We start from the raw sequence: 22,840 nt of genomic DNA on the forward strand, positions 1-22,840 counted from the left end.
GTGAGACCTAGTACAGAGAAAATGCCCAGGGATGTCAGTTCCCCAGTTTTGTCTGATTTATACCTTAAGAAACACTGAATTAACTCCTTTACTGCTGCTGTTGTGTGTAACCTTCAGCAACCCATATAGTTCTTCTGTCTCAGCTCCTCCTGCATAAAATGCAGAAACATTAAACATAGAATTATTGTGGCCATAGTGGCTGTGTGAATAATTAAAGTAGATAAGTAGTCAGCCCAATGTATTTGCACAGTTCTGTACCACCGTTTTAACGACAGCCTCCAGGTCTGCATGTACTTCCATGGTCATTGTTACCATCTGAGTTTCCCAGAGTCTGAGGTACTGTACTTTCCACAAGCTTTGTAAAACAGAGAGACGTTATTTGTTGTCCCCAAGTACAGATGGGATCTTATTTCTGTCTCTCCAGGGTTTTACAAAAAGCATTTTGATTGATAAAATGTTACAGTAGGAGGGAAACTAACTTTATTTTCTGGGATTCCTATGGCTTTGGGGGGGGGGGGGGGGGGTAGTTTTTGCATTTAGCTCAGCCTAGACAGTAAAAGACTCTGTCAGTGTCTTTCTTTATGTCTCCAGTCCACTTCACATTCTGGTGTCACAGCCTAAGACAGCTTGCCCTGTTTGGGTTCGTAGCATTGCACTAACATGTTTTTAAGTTTAAAAAAGAATTCAGTGTTCAGCAAAAATTGTAAATGAAAATCCTTTCTTTTCACATTAGATTTAGTAAATCCCTTCCCTTTCACAAATGAGAAATCAGGGCCTAAACTATTCTGACAGCATTTCTAAGTTTTTCACTTTTGAAGCTTTTTGTGTTTTATAAATCTAATTAACTGTAATAAGAAAATAATAGGACATAATGTTTGTTTTACAAGGTGATTGATCTCTTGGCAGCCTGGCAGACTCTTTTATTGATTGGTTGGTGGATAATGTCAGAGTGGATATGTCCTGGAGGAGAATAGCTGACACCTAAATCCGTATGTGACAGATTACCATCTGTGTTGGAAGACAGGTTTCTTCGTAAAATTGCAAAGATAACAGGTGAAAATGGAGAAAGTGACATAAGGGAAATGTGTTGAAACCTGCCTCAACCTTTCTGTGCTCTAAGAGCATTTACACAAAGCTCTCTATTTTGTGGGCAGCCTGTTTTCAGGATGAGGGAGATTAAATTTTAATTACACTCATTCCTGTCTGCCCAGTCGAGTTTTAATTCTGTTAATTAGGAAAATGCCTTGCCCCACAACCTAGCCATAAAGCTAATTAAACAGAGAACCTTCATTTGCTATTTGGTGGAACTTCAGTTCAGTAATGATTATCATACATTACAGTTAATTAGCACTGTGGGAGGGAAAATGAGGATGTCACTGAAGTGCAAAACTCAAATTAGAGGTGCTGTAATATATGCCTTACTTCATTTGGTAGCTATCTGATGCAGGGAATTCACACACTACCCTACCTGCCTCAGTTTCACATTTGTTAAAGGAGAATTAATTAAATTTATCTGTGCTGCAGAAGTGTTGTGTAGGTTTAATGCAATGAAGCTGATAAGATGCTGGCCTTTGAAATCCTCAAGTAGAAAACACTGCATAAATAGAATTAGTCCTCCCTGAAACATGCAAAACATGTCAGAGGCAATGAACCACACTGGGAGAGTGCAGTCACAGGTGAAGTGGTGGAACAGCACGACTACTTCCTAAAGTAAAGATGCTGTACAGTTTTGCACATATTCATAAAATCTTCCAGGGCAAAACACTACCAACATGGAACAGGCTGCTGCATCAAACCATTCAGAAGCCCAGACCACCAATTAAAAACAACTGTAATTTGACTAAAAAATTTTGACAGTAAATTATTTTGATTCAGAATGTTTTGTTCAATTAGAATAATCCATTTTAAGGTATTGGTCCTGAAAATATCAAGTGATAATTACCAATACCCCATTATACAGATGGAGTAAAGTAAAGAGCTGTTACAACTTGCCCATAAACCCACTGTAAATCTGGAATTATGACTTCTAACTCCCTGTAAACTACCAGACAACAGCTGGCTTGATGTTTTCTGGAGAGAACAGCAGAACCTAAGTTCGACTTTGACTTACATTTTCTCACAGTGGCACTGAGTCCAATGAGTCTGAGGATATGAAATTATCTTTATACCTTAATAAAACATCCCTGGCATACATTATTTAAAACACTGTGGAAAATGTTATTTAGAGCATTGCAAATGTAGCCTGATAGGTTATGTTTATGTTAATCCCGAGTTACTTAATATATTTCAAGTTTTATTGCAAAGTGACAGGCAAATATTAAAACAATTGCAATCTGAGCATTGGTGGCTTCAGTAATATTTGTAATGTAGAGCAACATGTCGAACAACATGTATATTGACACACTGTCTAAGCAAGGTAGCCTGTTGGGTTGTGCACTGGGCTTGTATTCAAGTTTGGACCAGTTAGTTTGTTTTTCTGTGCCTCTATTTCCCCACCTCTGACATGGGGTTAAAAAGTTGTATGGTTGCTTTATAAAGTACTTTGTGGTCTGTGTGCATCAGGGAACTTATACCTGTGTCAACAAGGCAACACTAGTTAAAAGGTTTAGGGGACAGTGGTGATTTGTAGAAGCATGAGAAAAGAAAAGGAAAGAAAAGCAAAGGAAAATTATGAAAGCAAGGAATAAGAAGAACTAGCAGCCCACTTTGCACAAAATATATCTATATTGATGTCCACTGAATGCTGGTAAATAGCATTAGTAATCCTAACATGCTGTCATTAATAAAAACAAGAAGGGTTTGAAGTTTCTGTAATTACTTTAGGTTGATCTGGGAGTATATTATTTTTCTGGAGCTAGGTAGCATTTTAAAACTGCAAAGGATTAGACAGTCGCAATCAGTTCAAATATTTGTCCAGCCATTGAGAGGAGAAGCCTCACTTCCGCCTGTGATGAGGCTTTGGAAATCTCCATATCCATAATTGTTCAACAGCTAAGTGAAGATTGCACATTGATTACCTTTTCAGTTGCCTTTAAGCAGCTTGTATGAAATGTTAAATTCTAAGTTGCCTAAAATCCCTACTTTTAAATTTGTTCTCTGACTTGTATGCAGCAAGGTAAATCTTTGTGAGTTTATATGCACACGCGCGCACCTGCGTGCACACCCACACCCTGATCAGAACCAGGTCCTTCCAAATCTGAATTACGCTGAGCAGATTTTAGAAAGGTACAAGTGGAACAGGAACAGTCATTCCCATTAATCTTCACAAGGACATGAAAAGAAAAATAACGGACTGCCTGTTTCCTCTAGTCAAATTATGGCTATGCAGCTTATCACAAAGCATCTGATTTTCTGTTCCTTTATTTAAAGCTGAAAAGCTTTATTTAAAGCTGATTCCACTGACTCCCTCATATTTTGAGATCCTCAGAAAACTTAGGATAATCACTTACTTCAGAAATATTATATTTATTCCTCCTTCATACTTCTAAAATCATTGCCCTTTCCATTCTTCTGAAATTAGCTTTTGAGTCTTCAAAAGAATATAGAGAGCTTTGTGACATAACTACAAAGAATGGGCATTTTAAAAGAGTACTTGGATCTGTGTACCAAAGCTGTGACTCACCAGAAAATGCCACAAGGCTCTAGGGTCATCTAAGCAGACCGGGAGAGTAGTCGTGCTTGACTTCACCACAGTGTCTGTCTCGGTGGCAGGCCTTTGCTTACGGGATTTGCTCGAGGCGGGGACTTGTATTTAACAGTGCACATAGAGACGACAGGGGGTCACAGAACCTGGAGTGGAACTTCGCTATCTGTGAACAGCAAGGCAGCCCAGGGCTTGTGTCGGGGTTCAGACGGGCCCACAGCTTTTGTGATGGTGTTGCTGGGTTCCGTCTCCAGACTAATATTTACGATGGTTGCTTTTTTCCCCCAAATATTACAACTTCAGAGAAGGTTTTAGCTACCTTTGTGCAAATCATATGTTTGCTTTTGTTTGTTTGTAATTGTATGGGGGCAGGGGAATGAACCATTTTCAGGGCTAATGGGAGGCTTGAGTGCTTAATTGCCTGTTACGCCATAGCTTCACCTGGCATTTTTGACTAGTAAATTTTCATGCTTCTGTGGTTTTTCATTGGCCTGTATTTTCCATTTCTGCATGTGTCCCATTTGTGCTGGGCACATCAGTTGGTATTTGTAGCAGATCAGCAGCTTCTACGAGCAAGGTATCATTTAACAATATTGACTTACTGCATTAAGAGAAATCCTTTGGGATTTCATTGCTAATGCACTGAGAGCCCATCAGACCTCCTAGTCTGAAATGACCGGCACATTGTCTGAACACTGGTCATCAGGGCATTTCACATACAACCCCCCGTGGAGGAATACAGTTCTTTATGTACTTTTGCATTCCTGGGGATACAGGGGAGCAGAGCACTGTGGAAAGTTTGAGCCATTCTTCTGCAACCTGTGTCATCACTTGAAAAGGACCCACTTGAGAACTATGTTTGAAGACACCAGGTTTATGACTCCTCTACAGACAGTGCCAGTAATAGTATGGGGATTTTTGACTGAATCATTTCAAAGCTCATAGAGATACCATGATGGGTTTCCACTGTGTTTTCTTTCCCCACATGATAAGCAGACATGCATACTCTCTGTGAAGTTCAAACAGGCACTTGACAAGGTTGGGTACCAGTCAGTTTAAAGATAAATGGGGCCTCACCTTCTCACACAGTGGAATAATTTATTTTCACATGGCTCATAACACGAATTATTTATAGCTATGGAAAGAAAAATAGTGGGGATATAAACTTGGTGCAATTTCTGTGAACCAGTTAGACGTGATACGGTTGGATACTGCTCTCTTCCAAGTGAAATGCAGCAATGCACTGCTCTCCACAGAGTGAAATAATTTTTACATGCCCAGCAATGCACTGCTCTCCATAGAGTGAAATAATTTTTACATGCCTTGTCAGTCTCGCTATGGCCGTGGAAAGAAATACAGTGAAAGCCGAGACATTGGTACTGTTTGTGTTGCTTAGAATGTTTTTGCAGCTAACAGTTTTGACCTCTATTCTGTTTTGATGGTCCTGGTTTCAAAAGGCCACGTCATGTTTTCCAGCTAGAAGAAATGAATAAATACTTTCTTTTCCTGTGGACTCTCCCAGTTTTACCCAGATCCTGGTTCAGAATTACTCTCAAAGAATTGCTGGTGTAAAACTGATACGCTGCATTGTCAGTGGAATTACAACGATTAACAACTTCAAATCTACCTTCTGAGGCCAGGAGGGTTTCAATTTTGTCCCTCATGGTCTTCAGAGACCCTGAAAAGAAAGTTAGTGAGACTGGAATTTGGAATTTAACATGTGAAATCCAGGGGCCATCGTTTAAAACATCAATCCTTACTTCAGAATGGTGTTTGACAGGCTGCAAGTAATATCTGCTTCAAGCGGTCTCAGGCAGCAGAGTAGCCCAAAGGTCATGTTGTTCTTATCATGGGGAAAAGAGATCTTCATGATGGATGACTACTCAGTGTGCTTATGATGCATAATATATTAGTAATTTTAATTCACAATTCCATTTGTCCAACAGTTTTGTCAGGGCAAGCTAAACTCTACTTAGGTACACCTGTGCTGTGCAAAAGGATGGGACTGTTGTGGTAGTCCATCATAAGACCTGCAAGGCAGTCCCAGTTGCACATACTGGAGCTGAGAGGAATCACTTCTGCAAATGGAAATGCCAGCCTGAAGGAATTGGGCCAAGTCTTGTGTTTTCACTGCTGATCTTGACCTGTGCTGGTGATGACAGCTGAGACCAAATGGGTTGCTGCCTCCAGTCTCATGGTATTATGCAGAGCAGCCCTCAGTATGTTCTTCACCAGCTTTATCAGATTGGGAGCCTAAGGTTTTCTGTTCCTGGCTAGCCTAATCACCAAAACTGGAGGACCACAGACAACAAACACAGCTCCTGGTTTCAGATCATTCTGAGAACTTTATTACCCGAGACATAAAGATTTGAGCTAGTTTTGTGCAAAGCACTCAGGGCATAATACCACCACAGCTGCTACCTACCATTTTACCCTTGTGCTTTTAATAGGACTGAATGCAAAAGCCACTCCTCTGCAGAACCAGACACAAAAGTAATAAGCAGTAGTATTAGTTCAGAGGGTCTCAGAGCAAATATGCTTTCTCTTTGCCACAAATGCAACTCATAAGCAACCCTTTATAACAATATACATTGTTCTTGCTTATTTGACTAGTTCATCCTCCTGAGCATATTTCTGTCAATGTCAGTGCAGCAAAGTGCCGTTTAGAAAAGAGGGCTGAATTTGCCTCTCAGCTATTAGAGTTTCTAGATTTACTGCCTCACTCCTCTTGCTGCTGTTTATATTTTACATGCAGAAACATGGTAAGAGCCATACTACTCTCCCATGTTGGTAATCATATGTTTTCAAAAATGAATGAATGACATCCACTAAAAGTCATCCTGAATTCAAATCATTTTTAAATGTGCCCTTCATTCACCAGAATCATGCTGTCTTTGATAAATTTCCATCTCCACATATTAGCTCTTTTGGCACCTAGCTTTGCATTTTGCAAGATTTGCTTTTTAAATGGCGAGCTGTTACCTTGAAGTCTCAAAGCTCCTACAGCAAGAGGCTTTTCAACAGGAAACATCACTCTCCACTCGGTTTTCCGAGAGATCTTATTTTCACTTCCAGAAGTGAGCAGCCAAGGCTCTATGTCATATTACTTATTCAGTGTATGCATCCCTAAAAAGAGCTATTTTTTGGCACTGTTCTTCTCCTGAAAAAAAAAGTACTTCTTTTTCAAATAAATGTGGATCCATGGTTTTATAAAGGAGGGGGGTGGGGGGAGCGTGGAAAGGTGCCCTGTATTTCAAATGAGGTTCTGTGACCTATTATATACTTATTGCACAAGTTTTTATGGGTTGGAAAAGGGACTGGTCATTCCAGTTCTTCAACACCTTTGGGAGAAGTTATAAGGTGGAGGAAGTAGAATCATCAGTCTGAAATTCAGAACAGAGGTCTTATCAAGTTCATCAATGTGCTTTGTAATCATTATTTAAAGTAAGAGCCGTTGATCCCATTTTCCATACATATATATGGCTTTCAAATAAAGGCAATAGGGGTTCAGCCTTCAGAACAACTGAAGAAGCAACATTTCACATGCACTTGCAGTTGCTCTTCTATTATATCAAATCAAGAAAACTAGACATGAAAATGGGTATTCAGTGACACTGTTCATAATGGACAAACTAGCATATAATGCTAATTCCAAACAAATGTATCCCTACATTTGTTTATGTAGGGATAATGGAAGTATTTTTCAGAATTCAAATATGTTTTACTTCGTGTTTGTTGTTATTTCAGTTTTTCATGTGTTCTTGGGTTTTGATAGTTCGGGTGTAAGGTAAGAGATTCACATCTTACACAGGCTGAAGTCTTCTGTCAAGCAGACCACTACATCTACAAAGAAGCTTCCCTGAATGTTCTTTAACATCAAAGTGCCTCAGCCTGGGTCATCTGGTGGTTCCAGTTCTGAGAGAAATACCTCTGTCTCCAGAACAACTCAGCCCATAGCTCTTTTGTAAGCCCTGTAAGAAAGGTTTGGGAAGGGATATATCTGACCAACCTGATCCCTAACAGAGACAGCAGCCTCCTTGGGGACCTGAGTAAACTCCTATACTCCTGCCCTGAACTACTGAATTGCTGTCATGAACTAAATTTTTGCCCGTTCATTCTTTGCAGACATTGATGAGTGCTTGGTAAACAACGGTGGCTGTGACCATTTCTGCCGAAACACGGTTGGAAGCTTTGAGTGCAGCTGCCAGAAAGGCTATAAACTGCTCACAGATGAACGGACCTGCCAAGGTAATACTTCATTTATTTTACTCTTTTTATAATGAGGATGTTATTTTCAGTTGATTTTTTTTTTTTTTTTTTTTTTTTTTTTTTTTGGTGTTTAAGTCATTTGTACTACAGGTTTTAATCATCCTGTCATAGAAAGTAAAGTTAGAAAAGACCTACCAGATTTCCGTTTTCTGAGGTTGGGTTAGAAGATTTTTGGAAATGTCTTGTTTCAATGTTTTTAGTAGTAGGAATGCCAGTGTCCTGCTGAAGTGCGAAAATCCGCATGGTGTAGTGGAATAGCCTCAGGCAAAGAGCCTTATGTTCAAATCCTCTAATTTGCTATGATCTTAATGGGACAGAGGCTCATCTTATTTACACCAGAGTCATTTAGAGTAACTTACTGGAATAGAGCATTTACAACGTTTAAACTGAAAAAGGCATCTAATTTGTGAGCTCACCTTTGCCTGACCAAGTCTGTTTGTGGAGGGATAATGGAGGTGTTTTGTGAGAATTCAAATTAAGTGTGTTTTACATCGTTTGCTGTGCGTGTCATGATTTGTTATCTAAGTCATATGATGTTACATATTCTGTGACTAATTACGTGCATAACCATTTCCAACTTAAGTACTATCCATGTACCTTTGGAGAAATGACACTTTAAGCATTTGAGCTCTGTAACTTTACTCTTTAAAAGCCTCCTAGAAAAGGCTAGAAAGATGAGCATGCATCAGTAGAGAGAGAAGGAGAAGAAGGACATATTCAATTAAAATTTTGTGTAGGAATTGCCTTTTTATTACTACATAATTATTTGCATGGGTTTTGGACACCTAAGAGTTGTGAAGTCCAAAGCACCATTAGTATTTTAAAGCTTCTTTGTTCATCAACAAAAGAGAAACCAAGGTCTGAAGATACATATGTCATTCAAAAAATTTTCCACTGCATCTCATCAGTTACTTCCATCATCTGAGAAGCCTATTCCACCCTGACTGTGTGATTAGACACAAAGAAGTCAGTGCAAGGTTGGTTTCAAGCTGGGACAGGATGGGAAGAGCACAGTTAGTGCCACATGACTATACAGAAATAATATTGTGGGATCCTGACAGACAAGGGTAAGTTGTCAGGTTTTGATGTACCTGCTAAAAATAGGGACAACATGTTAAAAAGAAACATTCCCTTCATGATGTATTTAGAGATAGTTAGGAATACTTTCTGGTTCATGTATTTCGTGTGTCGTGACATGCTCTCACTGTGGTTCAGTCAGAGGTTTCACCACTGAAGTAATTGTAATTACACCAGTGAAAAACTCAAGGGAAAAGTCAAGCCCTGTATTCTTGTTAGGCAAGAGCTGGAGCAAAATTTGTTTCTTCATCATGCAAAGTCTTATAATAGACTTTGAAAGCTACCGATAAATAATCAGATATCTATCATGATAACGGGAAACTAGAAGCGGCTCTGTAAACGTTGTTCAACTAAGTTTTGTTTCTTCATGTGCGTGGGCTACTGAATGAGTGAGTCGCTGGTAACAGTACATACATACATACCCTGCAAGGAATGAAGCAGTAGCTGATCTTCTCCTCTCCCTCGCGGGATCAGAAATGGAAATATAAACATGATCTGGCCATCTGACTTTTTCCATTGTCAGTGAGCAAGGGCAGGCACTCTTTCTGCCTCTACATGGTACTTTGATTCATCAGCTGTAGCTTATCTGTTGCTGTAACAGATAGATTAGTGCAAACCCAGAGAATTTTTGGGCTGGAGAAGTTCGTCTGGTCCCAGAAACTCATACTGTGAACTCGTAACTCATTCTTCATGCTGTGAAATGGGGAGGACAAAGCTATTTCCTATTTGAAGTCTGAGGTATTTGGGCCCCAGAGACTGATTACAGTAAACATGGGATGATGCCTGCTTTGTGGAGGGAGCGCTGTGATAATGTAGTTCCTGTCTGCTGCTTAAGGTGATAATTGGTGACTCATGCGGTCAGTAGGCCTGCTAATAAAGAAGGAAAGTGAATATAGATCAAGAAATCACTGGTGTATGAATCACCTGTGCTTTGCTTCTTCCGCTGCAAAAAGAATGTAGTTAGTGGAAGTGGCTATAGTTATTAATGTCAGGTCTGACAGAAAAATGTGGTTTGGGGTTAGTGACTGCTGGAATATAAATCATCCATGGGTTTTTTGGTAACAGCCAGTTAACACTGACCATAGAACATCATTGAGAGATTCAGGGAAATTTATTTTGGGCATATTAGCCTTCCCAATGCATGAAATAATAGAAAAGTCTAATTTGTATTTACAAAAGATGCTGCTGTTCATGTTACATCTGTTGTTTTGATTCGTAATAGAGTTTCTATGACTTATGATCTTGCTGTCAACATTGCCTTTGTCCTCTGGTTTTCATTTTTGAATTAAAGATTTCCTTCAGTTACGAATCAACATGTTTACCAAATACTCATTTAGGACCTTAGAAGTCTACACTGTTTGGGGCTGAGTCCTATTTAAGTTCAGGTGGCCTTCCTAGTGTATAGGGAGTTCATCTCCAAGTGAGTTCATCACTAACATCAAGGAACAGATTCTGCTAACCTTAGGCAAAATGCCTGTGGAGACGGCTGGTAAGCTTGCCCTTTTACAATCTGCAGAACCCCTGGATAAGTCTGTGACTGTGTCTGATTCACAGGAAAGAATCAGTGAAGAAGAACAAAGCCACAGAGGTACAGCTCATGTTAGCAACATTTTTCAAGCGGTTGAAAAATACAAGTAAGCTGCTGCTGCATAACTTTCTTCACATGATCATTAACTTCAGCACAAGGCAATTTTACATGTTTCAATAAAAAGGTTCCTTCATATTCCCTGTGAAATTCTGAGGTTGTCCCACCTCACCTCATTTCCTTCATGTCCTTTCATTGTAGACCTCAGAGCCGACTTTAAGATTGCAGGGAAATTGTATCAAAGTCTCAGACTTTGTTCTGGTTGTTTGCAGAGCTCCCACCCTGTTGTACCAAGTGCCTTACCCACATTCAGCCTCTCTGTGAAGAGGAAAGTATTTCTCTCAGTTTTTCAGGCAGGAAGGGTGAAGCCAAATATAGCAGCTTGCCTAAGATCACACATATGAATGCCTGGACCGCCTGGAGAATAAACCTCCAGTTTTTGTGAATCTGCCCTCTGTGAATCTGCCCATTACAAGAATTTTTTTTTTTCTCCTGCGTTTGTGCTCATACCCTGATATGAAAATTCATCGGTTTTCAGGAACTCTGAAGCTTGCTGCTCACTTGGTGCCACTAGCTAGCCATCCTGCATGTAGAATGCTTGTGTAAGCAGCCCTTGTGTTTGTAAAGGGCATTAAAATGTTCTGCATTTGTCTGTTTACAGCTAAACCATTTTTAGCCCTGGCTGCAAAGAAAAGCATTGTCAATCACAGATTACTTCTGCTAGGGAGTGGTTCTCACGATGTGGCTCCTTGTTAGACAAGGAGAATGTGGGGGTTTCCCTTCCTTTCCCCTCCCCTGCATTCCAGCCATTTAAAAGGGAACTTATTTGTAACCCAGAAGGTGAAGGAGCCACACTGCCCTGCCGGTGATATTGTGGAGACTGATACTGCTTTCCCAGAGTCTCTCTTATCATGCAAACTTAAAAATAGATTTTTTTCTCCTTCAATGGTGAAATCATTGTATGACAATACCAAACCCATCTATTCGGTATTATTTTAACAGATCCCTTAAGTCTAAGGTATTGTAATTTTTTTTATACAGGAAGAAACGGTTGGATCTGTTTGTATAAACCTAGCAAAAGAGGCTTGCATCTCCTTTGAGCATGTAATACAAATAACATGGCTGTATTTATAGCAAGGAGAGCTTGTGTTTCTAACCTTTGTGGTAATTAACAGCAGGACAACAACTCAGATTAGTTTTAGAACCACATCAGCAACAATACAGCAAGCAAGACTGTTTAAAGCTGCAATGAATGTGTGTAAGCACAGACATAATTACCTTAATCCTCAGCCAATATGAGTTTTAAAGCCAGTTAACTTAATTGCTTATTCAGTTTCTGTTTGTTGTGCAGTGATCTCGAAAAAAATTCAACAATAAGCAGTCTCTGTGCTCCACTCAAGTTCAAGCTTCATTAAGCACCCAGAAAAATGTGTGAAATTCTATCATAAATAATTTTCTCTTCGTGCTGTAGGAATTGCCTTTTGCAAAGTAAGACAAGGAGAGACAGCACATGAGAGTTGTAACTCTCTCCAGGGAGTGGTAGAGTTGGACAGATGAGTTACATTCAGAAAAAAGTGATTTTAGTGGGAACATCCAGTGATCGATATGTAATACTTTGGCCTGCTAAATCTATACTCCGCGCTCTGCCCCTCTCTGCCTCTGTCCAAAATACAGCCAAATCCTCCTATGCTGAGGAATTTAAAACTTTTGCAGGGGGCAGTTCAAGGCATTTGCATCATTCTGGTCCACTTACAGCCTCCAAAGCAGGCTTAAGTGGGGCTTGGTGATTGCTAGATCTCACAGATGTGATGTTCAGCCATGATGAAGTCTGCCCAAGTAGCCTTTTCACGAACCATTTGAATTGATACAGCCACTGTAAAAGGAAAAGCTCCACCAGGCGAAAGTACCTCTGGGGCATGTGGAATACCTGCATGGGTCTGGCATTTTTGGGGCTTCTTTAAGGCCATGTGTTCACAAACAGTAGGTGACAGTATTTTTTATTTGCTTTGATGTATTGCCTGTTTGACTATGGGTTATTCTTTACTACCTTCCTACCAGATTTTAAATGAATGCAATTGACTCTTTTGTAACCAGGCGCTGGAATACAGGGCCTCGTAGTCTGCTGTTGGTAGTGCTGGTGTCTGTCCAAAGGATATTCAGTGGTGCAGGTTTATACAACAGGAAATCCCAAACAGAATTTGCCCCCCTAGCTTCATGATGTATTGAATTTTCCCTCTAGTGATTTTCTGTGGGCACATCTTGCTAGAGGTTTGGGGTTTTTTAACACTACAAAGCTATCCAGTAGAAGTCCAAGTATAGCTGATTTGAGGTGGTTTTTTCCTCCCATTACAAGAGAAAGACATGAACATATCCACTATGGTATTTGTGTATTTGGACTTTTCTTTCTCTCTTTTAAAACAAATGTGTTTCTTACATGCCCCACTGTATCCCCGCTACCTCTCTCCTCAGCTTCACTTCCAGGCAAGCGTTCCTCAAAAACTTGATGCTCATCGAGTGGAGCAACTGGAGCTAATGGCTAGAGCCAAGGATACTGTGAGCAGATATTGAGGCAGTTTTCTTAGTAACTCTGCCAGCATATTGCAATGCTGACCTGCAGAATGCCTCCAACCTTGTCCAGCTCTGGTTTTTTGTTTCTCAGGTTGTCTCTGAGCAGACTTGATGAGTGTCCCAACTCTTGCCATCCACAACTGGTTTTTACTTATGATCTGAAATAAGATTTGAACCTAGCCTCGGGCGTTCTGTGTTAACCCACTGCACCGCAGAACTGTAATCCATGCAATCCTAAAATAATACTGGTAAATGAGAAACTGGCCTTTCTTTACTGCCAAATAGGTGTTCATTCCAGAGAATTTGATGTGATTAGGCCTAGCTGACCCTATGATCGATCCGTTGGTAGAGGGATGCTTTACATAGGGCTCCCAATGCATAATTGTCAAGAGGAGCCTTCTTTCATTCCAGAATGAGAGAAAAATAGCACCTTGAAAAATACAGTAACTGTCTATGATCCAAGGATCCTACAGGCCTGGTCTTGAAACATTGCCATATTAACTGGATATGTAATCCCTTCTCATAACATCCACCTTTTCACTTATTTGTACAAAATATGTACTATTAGCCTTCCAAGGGCAAGACTTGAATCTCCCAGCATGGTATCTCCATTTTGAAAATGGGTATGAAATGAGGGATTAATCATACAGGGAAGGACAGATAGAAAGTGTTTGTGGGAATTATTTTTGGCCTAAAGAAGCCCACAAAGATTAGCTACAAAGATCTCACTATACTCTTCTGTATGGAACCATTGATGGTAAATATGACTGCACAGGACCAGTTTAATCCCAAATAAATCAGTGCATCCAGGCTGGCAGCACTGAATCACCAGACATCCTTGACATAGAGTGACCAAATTAAAAAATAAAAAAGAGGCCAAAGAGGTTTGCACCCTTGGGTTACATGACAGTGACCTGCCACCCACATTTGATCATGTAACCCAGTAAAGCAAATGGCCTTGTCCCAATCACATAACCTGAGGAAGGTCTCAGGATGAGGATACACCCCTTGCATTGGTTTGTATAGGACACAGTCACCCATCTTAGATTACTTAACTAAACGCATGAGTAGAGGTCAGGGCTGGAGCATCTGTCCCTCTCTCTCTCTCATTGCATCGTGAAAACAGAGGACAGGGAGAATCCCAGGAGTCCTGAGGAAATTCCTTGGAATAGCAGGACAGGAAAATTTTATGTCCTGGTTCTCCCAGCCAAGCCAAGCTATCTTTTTACCTTACTGCTACTCCCCCCAACTCTTCTTGCTCTGAGTTATAGCTGAGTATACCCTAGTGCCGTCCTAGAGGCAGTGAGCTGTGAGAAATGTTAAATGGGTACAGCTGCACCATACAGCAGTAAAGAGACTGATTAAACCCTTCAGCTAATCCGTATTAGTGCTAGAACTAATGTTTCATGTAAGTCAGTTTAAAAGACAACGGGTGAGGCCCAGACCCCTCAGATTCAATGCATTAACATTACGGTTTGGCCAACTTTCCAGTGAAAAATGACGGAAGGTTTTGTTGTTGGTCTACCCCCTCCCTTTTCTGCCCCCATTAAATACATAAAAGAAGCAAATGGTCAATAAAAGTAACATTATTTAGCCTTCCCCTTCTTTCTGGAGTGGCAATAACATACAGCTTCACAGCCCAGTGAGACGGTATAAAGAGGACACCAGCAGAAATTTTACACCTTGGTGTGGGTTTTTGTTCTTAATATTTAAAAGACATTTTTACCTGAATGCACACAAACCTGTCATTGAGGTTGTTACCCTCGTGGTCAGGACTGAACTGTAGCGGGAGGAGAGCGTTAGCAAGCCATTAGGGTGCTGCTGCCTGTGTCCCTGCGAGGGAGGTACCAGCAGGGATCCCAGAGCGCGTTTGCTGTCTGGAGCGAGGAGCAAGCAGGCTTACAAGTCCCCTCACTGACTTTTGCCTGAGTTTGCATGTGCATTTGCTGTAAGTTCGAGGTCTTCAGCAGCCAGAGAAAATACCCAGGGCTTCATTTTACTCTCACTTGTATCAGAGAGAAGGCTACTGTATTCAGCAGAGTTACAGTGCTGTCACGCTAAGGAAACCTGGCTGGTCTTTATTATCTTACACTGCTTGAGCAGGGTGAGTCAGTGCCAGTGCAGGGGTGATTAGTGAGAGAGAAAGGGATGAAGGGACTCAAGCCATTCCCCTATCAGTACTCGTTTGTGTGATACACATGAAGGAGAGTGATTTTGCCTTGATGCACTCATATACTCATCCGCAACAGTTAGGCGTGCTGTAAGATACATAATACCTTGATATGATATAGGCTGATTTTCAGCCAGTCCAGCTGAGTGTGGCCCAGTATGTTTAATTGTGTGGACACTTGGTATATAAACAGCAGTGCTGGTTCAGCTGGCAGTGTAGCTCAAGAACCAGGAAGAATTGGTGGTGCACTGGAGGAGATACTGGGAGCTGCTTGTGGAAATCAGACTAGCTTACAGAAAGAAAATTCAGGATGATTTCTCTGTCACTGATGATGTTCATTCCCTATGCAGATTTTCTCTAAGGCATTCTGTGTCACTGAGCCTTACAAAAATATCTTGCTTATGACAAGCACCATATTGCTTCTAGCATCAGATTAAAAAAATACTCCGCTGGGAAGCAACATGTTACACTGTCAATAAAAGCAATACTTTTCAAATCCTTTCTGTTGCACATGGTGCTTACTCTTAGTGTCAGTGAGATTGTGAATAGTGGTACAGTCTGCCTCTGTGAGAAAAAAAGGGTTGCAGGATCATACCCAGAAACAATAAATGCCCCAGGCATGAAGTAAAAACAGCTCTAGCCAGTACAAGTTGTTTGCCAACTGATAGTATCTCCCATGTTGGTTGTAGCAATTAAGTCTGCTGAAACATGAAAACAAATACATCCTCCCCACCTCCATTCCTCCTCTCCGCATCACAGTGTTATCATAAGTTAAAGGCGAATTTTCTTTGGTTGCTGCTCCTTGGAAGGACAATCTAGGCTTTAAATCAATTTCTAATGGGATAAGACCTAATGTGGGGAGGGCAGATGGGACAGATTATTCCACCTCTATTTTCCCATGAAGCTTCTGACACGGGCTACTGTTGGAAGTAAGACACTAGATTAGTTTGACCTCAGGTCTCATTCAGTATGGTAGCTCTTATATTCCTATGTTAAACTCCATAAAGTGTACTGCTATCAAATTGCTTTTTACAGCTCTGTCTGGCCCCCTCCCCTTGATGATGTGTGTGGGAAGCCAAGCAAAACATTCCATTAGTGTTTAGAAAGAGAATTTGAGATATATTTTCAGTTGATGCTGCAGGATTTATGATGTGTATAGTGCAGAAATTATTTTACTGGACTAGAATCATGTTATGTATTAATGAATTACCAGGATATGAGTCAGCCTTGGAATAGTTTGAGCAGGAAGGTAGTATTCTTCCACAAACAATAATCTGTTGATAAATAGTGCTGAAAGCTGTAATTCAATAGGAATTGTTTTTAAAGAGAAGCAGAGAAAGACTATATGTATATATATTGTCCGCTATTGCAGTGGTGCACATTGAGATAATGCCATATTACTACACTCAATCACTTAATCACATTGATTAAGGTTAGATATCCTTTACACAAAGTGCTACACAGAATTGCAAAAAAATGACAACCCTATCCCAAATGTTCAGAAGAGTTTTATTTTCCTGTGCTTGCATCTACCCTTCTGGGCCTTTTAAAAGTGCCCTGTTTTGTTCTAATGAGAATAAAAGCCTAACCTATTGAAGCGAAGGGGTGTGATTTTCTTCCAGTAGCCATGTTATGAACTGCTACTACTTGTTTTGATAACTTGGAGATGAAGCCTTAGTTAGGACAGGTGAGATGAAAACAAAAATCTAGGCTCAAATAAGAGGCAGTGGAATGGAGGAGTATCTTCTGGGGTTTTCCTGGGTGGAGTTTTTTTGATGCATATTTGCAAAACCTTTCTGTTAGTGTTTCCAGAGGGATACCTGCCGTTTCTCGAATCCATGGAGGCCAGCCTTTCTGGGCAGAGTTTTTAAGCAAGCCTTTGAGGCAGAGCGAGAGAACAGCAATTCTTGTGTATATTCAGTGGCCACTGTCTTCATCAAGAGCTTGAAGTAAGCTGGGAATGCACAGTCAGGTCCACGGGAGGTGAGGGAAGTGCTGCATTTGAGTTTTCAGTTGAAAACTGAAACTGTTGTTGTACTTGCTCTTTCAGCACCATCAAATAACACTAGGCATGTTTTCACCCATACTAGTCTCTTGTTCTTTCAAGAAGTTTCACTAGCAGCTCCTACTAAAGGGTGATGGAGACAAACACCTTAGCAAAGAGAACAGTTTCCTCTTTTCAGAAATATGTCTAAAAATCAAATGTATTGCAGAGTGGAGGGAATATTCCTTGCTCGATACAGAGAGAATAAAGCCTTTTTTATGTTGTCTCATCAGGCTGTTAAGCTGCTCTTACAGAGTTGGTGGGTAAATAGTGGCTTGAGCAGAGCGCAGACTACTAAACATGTTTATGTTTGTAGGGAAACAAATAAACCTGCCTGAAGTTTCTTCTAATGCGCTTCTACTCTTGATATATGGCTTCTCCTACCCCAAGCACTTGAAGTAGTAGCACAGTTTATTGCCATAATAGCAGTAGATAACTCTACTTGCCTTTGCCTTGGAAAATGATTGATTTTGGAAAAGGGTACATGTTTGCTTATAAAATCTTGGCAATGTGTTGATGAAAGTACTTTGTTTTCTTAAAAAATGTTGGGAAAGTATTGACTTTAATTGCATTTTAGATTGTCCTAGCAAAACAATGGTAAGAGGATAAACGTAATAGGAGCCAAAGCCAATTGCCTCCTACTGGGTTCCTCAGATTAGTAGAGGAATCTGAGCACAACAAAGCCCTCATGTAATGGAGAGGGGTGGGAGGGGTGGGAAAGGTAAGCATAGACCCAAGGGCAAGGGTAATGTCTGGGAAGTCTACAGACAGTCTAAGCATTGACACAACTTCAGTCTCCAGTTTCAAGATCTTCATCACACAGAAACTTAGCCTTTTGCCTTTCTTGTCTCTATACCTCTCTTTCCCCTTCTGTCACAGCAGATTCAGCCCTCAAAGTTCGGAGGCCCTTGTGTTGCTGCTAAGTGATTGTGTCCAATTGTTGCATGTAGAAATACCCATACAAGCAAGTTGGCTCAAGAGGATCTTTACTTTCATACCATAAATAATTTTGTTTCAAAATCTTGTGTCAGACAATCTGTACGTAAAGTGGGGAGGCTATGAAGCAAATAAAGTAAGCGTCAGAGATGGGTTGGTGATGGTGGTCCCCCACATCTGCCAGGCAATGCATTTGTTAGCACGTGTGTGCACCTTTCACGTAACAATGAAGAGGTGGTTGCACAGTCTGATCACCGAAGTGCTCATACAGGGCACTGAGGAGAGCTGTCATCCAAGAGCTACACATCCTGATGCCCACAGTGCTACAACTTTGTTGGTGCTAGCATACATAACAAATTTGACTTATCACAAATACCATTGGCTGTAGTTGCACTTTCACTCTCCAGGCTAATCATTCGGAGGTACAGTTTTAAGTCAGGCTCATTTATTACAGCTGTGTTGACCTTTCTCTGATTTGCCATCACTGAAAGGTTGCAAATGTACTTAGACTTTCTTTGGCACACGGCCTTTCACCAAGCAGTTCCAGCCCTTCCTGATCCAATAGCGGGTAGATTTTATAGTTCTTAGGAAAAAACTGTGATCTGACAAAGTGCTTAGCTCAACTTATTTTCTATTGATTTTAAAAGTAATAGGTTCTAAAAATGAACAATACTGTTAAATGTCTTTAGGCATTTTTTATACTATTAGCTTTGGTTGTATTTAGAAGATAGTGGTGCTTTACTCAGGTTCAGTTCCCTATAGTGCATTTTTAAATCTTCTAAAAATCCCTTAGAAATCCTTTTAAAAACTGTTATTCACAAGCATAACAGTAAAGAGAAAAAGTTAAGATGAGAGCAACTGCCATGAGCTTATGGTGAGGCTAAGTGTGATGCGCTCAGTAGTGAAAACCAGTCATGATTGGAAATCTTCCTTTCCAAATGCCTTTATAGAGAACAATTCCCTTGGCTGCTTTTGTGTCTGTGACCTTGGGCAGACTTACTAATTTTATACCATTGTGTCTAGTTATTAGTAGGTTTTTTTCATGTTCCATAAGAGACCCAGCAAACTTTCTTACCTGCAAAAATAATTCTTTCTTTTTTTAACTTCTCTATTTGAAAGTATCTGCAGAGCTGTCTCTGGTGATTGGCGCATCTCTCCGGAAACCCTCTGGGGAGACTCCCTGAGCTGGGAGTTCTTCTGCCCTCTCTGCTTCCTTCCGCTATCTGAGAGCAGGCGGGGATCCCCAAAGTTTCTCCTCTTGGAGCGTGTGAATACTCAGTCTGAGGGCGTCCAAAGGGTGGCTGTACAGAGGGTGCCCCGTGGCCGGGTGCGTGGGCACCTCGGAGTGCAGGCTCGCAGGAGGCGACCGTTCTCAGCCGCAGCACAGATCTGTGGCCGCCCCCCAGCTCCAGAAGCTCACTCATCCGGTGCTGCTGGTCATGAAATCGAACACCAGGTTGACTAAGGTTATCTGTCAAGTGATTTCACAAACTGGGGGAGAAGCCATGGCAGGGTTGGTTAAAATACGGTCAGAGGCATCAGGGAGCTTAAGGCTAGGGAGAGTTCTGCATGTGTATCCTGATGTGAGTGACTAAGTGAAGTGTCTGCGCAGAAGAAACAAGCTTACCTCATTAGATATGAAATGTTCTGCTGCCTGCCGCTCAGAAAGCCTCGGGACCCAGCATGGATTTTCTCCTTCCTCTCTCTGCTAGGACAGCTGGGCAAATTCAGAATTGCTGAGCAGCTCAGCTCAGCTGAAGGAACGGAGGAAGAGGGAAGCTTGGCTTGGCACTTCTGAGACCGGGCACCTTTTCCTCCTCAGCAGTCCCATGGGCAAAAGCTGTCACTGCTGTTCTCCAGCTCTCCTTGCAGTGCTGAGATTTAGCAAGTAGTTTTGCACAAGCATGTTTAAAATATTAGAAGAAATTATATCTGCCAAAAGGGAATTTACCAGGTAATCCTCTACTATTATTCTGTTTCTTAGTTTGGTGCCGCTTACAAAAAAAGAAGGGGTGGGCTCCTTCATAATGCTGCAGGGAAGAATGCTGGAAATCTTTTTCTTTGCCCAACAGCAGAGAAATAATAATGTAATAATAACGGTGGTGATGATGATGATGATGTATTTCATTATAGAAATGTAAAAAACCTTGGGCCAAATCCCACCAACTATAGTCAAAGATACCCCCAAAGACCCCAAAGTTAGCTGCCAACTTTTGCCTGGCTGAAATTGCCAAATTCTGCAGTTTCCATCCAAAACCATAAATCTTCCCAGCCCCTCAGGCAAAGCTTTTGGTGATCTGAAAGCAAGCAGATAGTTCTGTGGCCGATGCATGAGGCAGAACAAAACCGTACTCACTGACTGGGAGCAGAATTGGCTCTGCAGTGCTGACAGGAAGAGGAATGTATGGTGGTCAGTTGACTTGGCACATGTGTTAAGGGTAACACATAGGGAATAGGTATTTACTGCATTAAGATGTCGTTCTGCAGCCCCATTTCTGCAGACTCTTGAGGAAGCCCTGAGGGAAGTTTGTGGAAGAGAGTGAGCTTGTGGACTCTGGAACAAAATTAAGTAGGGAATTTTTGAAAGAAACTGAAAAGAGAAGGGAAAATTAATTTGTTGGTCCGTGAGATCACATAAAACTCCCTTGGAAGAGTTCCTAAAGAAAGGATTGTATTTACTCTGGAGAGGGAGCAAACAGTTTAGGCCTACAATTTTATTGCCAAGTCTCGTTTTTTAACCTGCTTTCCTTCTGTTTTCAAATCCCAGAGGTAGCACAGTGGTTCCCAGAAAGTGCAACTGGTCTCTTTTGATAAGGTCTGATAGCAGAGATAAAGAAAGTGAGCTGCCATTTACCTTTAAAGACTCTCCCAAAGGTACTGTCTTGTTCTTCCCAATAGCACTTCCCTTTGCTGTAACTTCTAGGTAAACAGTGGGAAACCAGTTGCTCTGACGTTAATGAGGGTGATGAGTTTGCTGGGTTAAGAGTTGTCCCCTTGGTGCATAGCGTCAGAGAAGGATCTGACTACTGCAGTTCCTCTAACCACTGATGGGGCCAGTGAAAGATTACTGTCTTCTGAACTGAGCTGCTCTGGTGATATGAATTAACAGAGGCAGCCAGCCAGCCCAAGGGAACTACTTAGTTGGAATCTTGCTTTCTTGTTTGTAACCTCAGACCCAACAAAATAATATGAGGAATATATCAAGAGGTACCTGCTGATTCCTGGAAGGATCAGGTATGCATTACACTCTTTTAAGAGAAATTATTCAGCCCTTACCAAATTTAGCAATTAAAAAGGATCACACCCATTTGAAGTCTAAAAATTAAACTGATGGAGAAGACTAAGAGATCAGTCCAGGTAAACACCTAGACAATCCTTTCTGGAACAGAGATGCTTTTGGAGGTTACCAAGCAAAATGCTAGAGGCTGCTTAAGTGCAGGAGGTCAGACTAAATGAGTATGGTTGTCTTGCTGGCATTAAATATACTCATTCTATTCAAAATAAACATCCAGTTTCTGTCCACACCACTAAGACTTGGAAGACATCATTCAATTTCGGACATGTAGCAGAAGTGTGAGAACACACAGAGAAGGGAGAAATCCGTGATGCCCAGATATTCCTTAGAGCAAAATAAGAGTATCTAAAATCATCAGACCATAATGATAGACAACAGAGACAACTGGGGCTCCCTAAACTGCACTTGCACCAGAGCTATAGAGTGTTAATACTGCATTTAGTACTGTTGGAAGACAGACAAAGACACAGCCTCTCTTAAGAGTGATCAGCAGTTTGACAGCCTCAAGAACAGAGATAGCGAGTTATTTAACTTCCTACAGGTACAGATAGGCTGGGAGGAAGATGAAGACAAGCTGTTTCCAGGATCTCCATATACTGAATAAAAACATACAGATATAAAAGGATACTGAGGCCATGAGGCAGAACTAGGTAGACGATAACACTAGTGGTCCTTAGTACAGCTATGGATTGGAAGGGACAGAATTCCCACTCCGGGTGTTGCATACCATGCGGGATTAAACAAGTGGAAGCTGTGACCTGGTTGCATCTTCCAGGGCATTTGGCTGTTTGGGAGAGCACTTCTTGCTTAGCTACCCTGGAAGAGCTGGCAGGCTCAAGGTCCATGGAGACCCTACTGCTGTGGCAGAAGCTCAGGCCGCTAAGTAGCTTGCAATAAAGCAGGCACTTTAGGGTGTTGAACCCAGAGGAAGGAATGTGTCGTAATTACTGAAGTCCGTGTTAAGCCACTGCCATGCTAGAAAGTGTTACCCTCTGGGGCAGCAAGTACCTTCTGTGGGTTGCAGAGCAGAATTGAAATTGAGCCCAAATTCCTCCAGTGGGAATGTGACCGGAGGCACATCTGCATGACCCTGGTGCAACTGCAGGTCCTCATTGACTTCGTGGTTCCCATGTGGACCAAGGCATGGACTTGCTTATATCATTACTGCCTAAAGCTGTTGCTAGAGATCAGAGACATACTGTTTGGTACGAGTGAGTCAAGGGTACAATTAAATGCTTTGTCTGGTCTGGGGA

At 41.3% G+C, this 22,840-nt stretch overlaps 1 protein-coding gene across 2 annotated transcripts in view; it reads left to right on the forward strand.

The window, feature by feature from the left end:
- The window catches only part of SCUBE1 (signal peptide, CUB domain and EGF like domain containing 1), a 254,966-nt gene that overhangs the window by 189,768 nt on the left and 42,358 nt on the right, over positions 1–22,840 (forward strand). For both annotated transcript variants that reach the window (XM_030041173.2, XM_030041174.2), the window contains one exon: positions 7,769–7,891. In XM_030041173.2, coding sequence (XP_029897033.1) covers positions 7,769–7,891 — 123 coding nt within the window. The remainder of the gene's footprint in view (positions 1–7,768; positions 7,892–22,840) is intronic.

This window comes from Aquila chrysaetos, chromosome 17 (genome assembly GCF_900496995.4).
Source record: "Aquila chrysaetos chrysaetos chromosome 17, bAquChr1.4, whole genome shotgun sequence".
Taxonomy (NCBI): domain Eukaryota; kingdom Metazoa; phylum Chordata; class Aves; order Accipitriformes; family Accipitridae; genus Aquila; species Aquila chrysaetos.